The sequence below is a fragment of the Temnothorax curvispinosus genome, unplaced genomic scaffold (assembly GCF_003070985.1).
Source record: "Temnothorax curvispinosus isolate PA1 unplaced genomic scaffold, ASM307098v1 QBEX01002261.1, whole genome shotgun sequence".
Taxonomy (NCBI): domain Eukaryota; kingdom Metazoa; phylum Arthropoda; class Insecta; order Hymenoptera; family Formicidae; genus Temnothorax; species Temnothorax curvispinosus.
Window position 1 is genome coordinate 26,852 of NW_020212041.1, and position 7,149 is coordinate 34,000.

Genomic DNA, 7,149 nt, shown 5'->3' on the forward strand with positions numbered 1-7,149 from the left:
AAATCGATGCTTTCTATTGCTATATCAATTATTTTAAATCGATATTTTTACTAATCGAGTATTAAAGAATAAAATCGATGTTTCTTGAACTAACTTCGCTACGCAATGTACAGATGTCGCCACGTTGTAGCGACTTACATTTTTACAGCGAACAGAAATTATCTAACCGCTCATTGGCTGAGACGACGTAATAACGGATATTGAAACTTTCCACGCCAGTCCCGCGAAAAAGTCTTCTGCTTTTCTTTTCTATATTACCGCATTATCGAGTGCCGGGACTGCGCCGGGTAGTGAGTATAAGTGACTACTGTGATTGTGATTAGTGCTCTTCGAGTCTTCAGTTCTTTGCCAGTGTTCAAAGGGCCGATTCCGATCACCGTCTCCGATTAAACTGTTTCTCATTACGTCTCTTAAAAACGAAGGAATAGATCCTTTATTAGAGAAAAAAGTGAAAAATTGTCCATATGTCGTTTATTTTTGAATAAACGACCAAGATTCGTTTTGCGTTCGCAATCTCTTCTTATCCGATTTATTTACGGTTAATACGTAAGTAATCTACTATTATACAGTTGATTGATGTGTTGAATAGTACTTTTTAGATGATATATATACGGATATAATTTTACAGATGACGATCAGCACACATTGAATTATATTCGAGGCCTGATCACATCGGGCGCGATATATAATGCGGATGAAGACATCAATGTCATTTCACGGTCAAAGGACGACGTGACTTCGTAAGCGCAATGTTAATGTTGATTTTCTGAGAATCATAATATTTTCTGCACGACGTAATATTTACTCATATTTCTCTTCCAGTGAGTCTATCGACTTAGCATTACTGGATTTCGAGAAAAACCAGCTATTTGAGGGCATGGTACTTCTAGAGGAGCTTGAGGCTCTTCTGGATATCAATGGTTTGTATTCTCAAGATTTATATAAAAAATTACTAAATGTCGAAGTACAGACTTTTGCATAACGCGTAATGCATAAGCATAAGAAAATTGATTGGTCCATATACATGTGCATAAGAAAATAGGCCAATCCATTTTGTTGTGTTTATGAATTATGCGTTATGTAAAAGTCTGTTTCGGCCTTAAGAGAATGTATTAATAATATTATGTATATTACAGAAGCTGATCCTACTACCCCAAACACACAAAATCAAACTTTTGAGTTTGAAATTTTAGTTGGTTCACCGCAGCAGTCGCAAACTCTAATTGACGTTCCGATCCCTAAAAAATCGTCCGTAATGGATACACCATCATCAGATCGCTTATCAAATATAAAGAAGAAATCGAGAGTCGGTACCAAGGCCGTAAAGAAATTGACCGCACTCGCATAGACTGAGCGTTTTCGAATCAAAGCGGGGCCCTCACGTATATCGGAAGACGGTAATTTGTATTATAAATGTATAGTTAAATATAATTGTTTATTTCCGTTATTATTTGTCTTTATCTTTGTCTTTATTATTATATTCTGTAGTGTTTTAGTTTTCTACACAAAGTTCGAGACCTTTTTCATCTTCGACGCCGTCGTCTACCGAGTCGACCAGCAGTCTACCGAGTACCAGCACGTCCGCAGTCAGTATCCAAACCATGATGTAATAAGATAGGTGTAACATTCCCGTGGATGCGCACTCGTCCAAAGTTATGGACCAATCAGGAGTTGGTCGCAAATGCTAAAAAGCAATATGGCTGCTAACAGCTGTTGTTGTTAGCTGTCATTCTCGGGCAATAAAGCGGGAAAAGTTATAAACACTAAACAGTTATTAAAATAGTAAAGTGAAGAGAAGTAAAGTGAAGTGAAGTGAAGTGAAGTATTGTGAAGTGTAATGTAGTGTCCCAGGTAAAACAGAAAGTCACAATGAAGTCAAAATGACATCAAAATGATAAAATGACCAAAAATCGTCATTTTGATATCATTTTGACTTTATTGTGATTTGCTGTTCTACCTGGGGTTCTATTGTGTAGTATTGTGTGCAGTGTTGTGTGTAGTGTCGTGTAGTGTTAGTTAATGTAGTGTTGTGTAATGTAGTGTTGTGTAGTGTTGTGTTGTGTTGTGCTGTGTTGTGTTGTGTTGTGTAAAGTGGGTGAAACAGGGACCGATAGAACAGTAAAAAAAACATTAAAAAGATAGTAAAACGATATTCTAAAAGGACAGTAAAAAAGGACATAGTAGAAGAAAAGACATTGTAAAAGGACAACAAAAAGACATTGTAAGTATCTTGCATGAAAAGAACTTAATATAACAATAATTTTCTCCACAAATCTTTTCATTTACATATTATATATTTTCTTCTGCTTGCAGAAATCATGCCAACGTGCTGCATAAAAAATTGTGCAAGCCGCACAGACCATACGAGCACAAGGGGTTTGAAATTCTTTCCCAGTCAGAAATGTAACCTTGATTCAAGGTTAATTCAACGTCGATATGGTTGACAGCTGGTTGAGTCGATAAGAAAGTCGATATTCCTGCAATATCGATCATGTCCAGTGTCGATTCAAGGTTGATTCAACGTCAAAGCGATTAATAGCGCTGTTTTGAGTGCGCACTTATAAAATTCGATCAATTTAGATTTTAATCCTAAAAAATATTACGACATTGTTTAAGTAAATTGTACAAAATAATTTTATGGACGTTTAAGAAATGGCGTACCGAGTCGAAATTTTTCTCCTATTTTCGACCTCAATGTTCAATATAACACCTACTTTCGACCAAAATATTCGACCTAACACCTACTTTGATACTATAAGCAGTCACATCACCCTATTTTGAACCTCTTCAACCTCTGGCTCCTATTTAGAATCTGACAATTCTGTTTGAAAAGAAATCATGCTCCTACTTTAATGTTCCTAACGTTTTCTTAATTTATTTATTGCATTTAGTTTATTTTTATTATTATAGGTTTATTATATTTTTGATTAAATATTATATATGATTATTAAACGTTTATAATAACGTTTATAATAACGGTTCTCTCTATTTATTAATTTAATCAAAAATAGTAAAAACAAAATTAAAAGAAATTTTATTAGGTTAATAATAATAATTATATTATTGATAACTGAAAAAAATTATTTTATATATGACGTATAAATAATTATTTATATAAAATTGTATTTTTCTATATTATTTTTTCCTTCTTTCTCTCTTTTTTCTTTATTTATTAAAATAATTCAAAATAAAATTAAAAGAATGTGTGTATGTATGAGTACGCATGCGTATATGTGCAACTAAAGGTAGGAAATTTTAAATATATACAAAACTATTACAAAACATCTTTCTTTTTGTTATTACTTCTTATAATTACTTATCTTCATATATTTACATATTACTAAATTTACGATAATTGAATATGGACTGGTATTGATTTTTTCAAGCTCTTGCCCAATCAGCAGACAATGTTTTTTAAATGTGTTTTTAATATTCATTTTTTATTAATTATACATTTGTACAATTCATTGTAAAAATAATATTTATTTAATGTTTATTAAATATTTATTTCACATTGATTATTTATTTGAAGTAATAATTTAGAAAAAATATTTATTAAACGTTTATTTAACGTTTATTTAATATTTGTTTTACATTAGTAAGTTATTTGCAATAAGTTAAAAAAACATTTATTTAACATTTATTCGACATTATTTTAATATTTATTTTACATTAACTATTTATTTGCCATAATGAATTGAAAAAACATTTATTTAACATTTATTCGACAGTAATGTAATATTTATTTTACATTAATTATTTATTTGCAATAATGATTTAAAGAAACATTTATTTAACATTTATTTAATATTAATTTAATATTTACTTCAGATATTGCGCTCAAATTCCTTCGCGTTTTGCAAACGCCCGATCGTTTCATTCAGATGTAGATGGCGCGACGCGTGAGTCGCCACTTTCAAAGCGCCCCCACTCCTTCCTCGCTCGGCTCGCTCTCGTTCAGTCAGTTCAGTGTCATGGCCGCTCTTGCTGCGTTTCTTCGGACGAGACGAGTACGTTTTCCTTCTTTCGTAACTGATTGAGCTAAGCGGCACATATTCTGGAGACCAACCGAGCGAGATTCGACTTCCCAAGGAGAGCTCACCGCCAGGAAAAGGAGAGCTGCGGCAGCTCGCGCCCGAGAGGGAGAATTGAGGCGAGGAGTCCGATCCAGCGAGCAGGGCCCTTCCGATATTCTCATTTGGGACGCCATATTGGAAGATCGACATTGTTCGTAGTAGTACAAGGAGCTCTGCAAGGTTAATCTCGTCTTGAGATCTTGGAATTGCTCTTATTCTTGTTACTCTGGTTTATATTTTGGCCCTAGAATTTATCTCGTAGACAAATGCAGAGGCCCCCCTCTCTTTTCTTCTCTTTTCTTTTCTTACTTTGATTTCAATCGGTAATCCAGACTCCTTAATTCCGTATTATTAATATTATTTGTTAAATGGCATTTGTGATATGCGATTAGTTATTTGGTATTAAGGTATTAATTTTAAGTTTTATTAGTATTAAGATATTTCATTTTAAGATACTCACAATCAGTATCAAGACATTTTTCAATTTTAATTTTAATTTTGTTGAAACTAAATTTTAATTTTAATTTTTATTAAGATACAATACATATATTAATTGTTTTAAATGGTTAAAAAAAATTTTTTTTTCGTTATGATATAATATGAGTTTAATTTAGATAGTATGCAAGAGTACATGAACAAGTAGATAAAAAAGTGTAAACAAATAAATATATGTTTCTTTGTACCTTAGAAACAAACGTGTGCGATCTCTTAGATTTTTTGTGACTCTCCCCCCTATATGCTATTTACCACATTATCATATTAACATGCTCTATGTCATGTATATTATCGGTGACTTGCAGTGGAGTTTTTATTTAAGTTGTGTTTCATATGGTTAATAAAAAAAAAATTTATTATATAAATTTTATAACATTATTAATTGTGGTACATGTATGTCTATATGTATCTGATTAATTAAAATTGTGATTATTTAAAATTAAAATTAACAATGTTATAAAATATTTTGCGGTAATATTTTTTTAATATGAAAAATCTTAGATTCTAAATAATAAATCTAGATAAATATTGCATTTAACAGAGCAACGAGATACGACAACATAAGTCAAAGTCACAACCGTATCTCGTTGCTAAATTTACCAAAACCTATACTATATGAATTATCGATGATGTACGTGATATGGAACATGTTTCATTACGATTTAAAAAGTAGTAAAAATTAATACATTGATAATAAAATGTATTACAATAAATGTTTTCTCCAATAGTCCTAATAAAGTATTCTTTTGAATTCAGTAAATATTTTATTAGGTTTAGAAAATTTGTTTCAATTGGATGAATATTTTTTTCATTCGAAAAATATTAACTGAATTAAAAAAATACTTTATAAGGACTACTGGAGAAAACATTAATTAAAATTTAGTACATTTTTCTATCAGTGTAGGTCTAGAGGGTTTTAGGAGGTTTAGGAGGGTTTTACCGATAACTCCTCTTTTAAACCTCAAAATGGGAAACAGTCCGTTTTCTGCCGTTTTCAGGCACAAAGTAGGAGCTAAGTACAATACAATTAGAACCTATCAAAATCCTTTAGAATCCTGAGATGTGAAAAATAAGAGGTCGAAAGAAGGAGTAAAATTTCGACTCGGGATTGCGCGATCAATCACATATGTATAAATAATATATATAAATTTTATATTTAGGACCTATCCAGACAAACACTGCATATATAAAAAAATATAAAATATATAATATACTATATTTCAATCGAATTTCAACCTTCGACGTTGAAACGACGTTGAAACGATAAGTTGAATAGTCGGTGATATTTTATACGCTTTCGACGTCGAATCGACCAGAATTACGACGTTGATTCGACATTCGGTTTTCGACATTGATTCAACGTCGAATCAACTAATCATTTCTGACTGGGTTAGATTCCCCAAGGAGACTGACATTCGTCAGCAATGGCTTGATGCTTGTCAAAGAAATGAAACAAACATAAAAATTGACACTGGTAAGTTGATGTAATGTAATAATTTATATTAGTATTTATAACACAATATTATTATGTATAATATTATTTGACCAGATTAATAAATATGTCAAAATATAATTTGTAGCACACGTATGCAATCTCCATTTCGAAGAAGATTGCTTTCAAATGGAATGGACAAAGCCACGATCAAACAATGTGCCTGCCAAACTAATGCGAAGACTGAAAAAGGGTTTTATTCCTACAAAATTACTGTTATTGCAAAAAAAACGGAAAGAAATAACGTCTGAAGATGGAACTGTAAAAAAGCGTGTTACAAATGAAAAGAAAAAAGTAAAAGTGCCGTAAGTATTTTCTTTATTTTTAAATGGATAGTTGTCTTAATTTATTTAAAAAAAAGACTTGTACTAGTGTACACAAAAATGTATATGTGCCATTAGAGAAACAAAAAAAATTTATAATACATTTTACTTGCAAAAATACATTATTATTATACTGTGTAATGTAAATTTGTAAATAAATAAGAAACTACTTCTTTATATTTTTCAGAGTAAAGACAGACATACTTATAAATGCTGAACTTGAGCTATGTGTGCATGAGGAACAAATGTATGTATCTTAATTTAATCTAAATTACTATTTATAAGCCCTCCATCATCTTTTTTTACTATGCGCATTACATTGACATTACAATTAGTTTTTGTCTATTTCTAAACTAATTTTTAGACAATATATCTACCTCTTTATTTACATTGTATAGTAGTGTAAAAATGCAATTATATTTTTTGCAGAAATGAAGAAGTTGATGATCACCAAAGTATTTCTATGGAATCGTTATTGGATCTTTTGAAGAAAACAGAAGAAGAAAAGAAGAATTTATTAGCAGATAAGAATAAACTTGAACAAGAAAATCAACAGATAAGAAAGAAAAATGAGAAACTAACAACAGAAATCGAACAGTTACAATTAAGTGTAGAGTAAAAATCCTGTGCCATTGCACAAATGACACTACATAAGCAGAAGAAAGCCGAAAAAATAGCGGTCAATGTCTTGAGCAAAGTGTTCACGCCTGGACAAATCACCTAACGACATTCGAATAAAATGGTCATCCGAAGATATAACGTC

General features: G+C 31.1%; 1 protein-coding gene across 1 annotated transcript; it reads left to right on the forward strand.

Moving 5' to 3' along the window:
- Positions 1–2,192: 2,192 nt before the first annotated feature.
- LOC112468934 lies at positions 2,193–7,005 on the forward strand. Its single transcript, XM_025038358.1, has 6 exons — positions 2,193–2,221; positions 2,314–2,388; positions 5,962–6,045; positions 6,152–6,368; positions 6,574–6,633; positions 6,816–7,005. The coding sequence occupies exons 2-6, from the start codon at positions 2,319–2,321 to the stop codon at positions 7,003–7,005; spliced, it is 621 nt and encodes a 206-aa protein (XP_024894126.1). The 5' UTR covers positions 2,193–2,221; positions 2,314–2,318.
- The last annotated feature ends 144 nt before the right edge of the window (positions 7,006–7,149 follow it).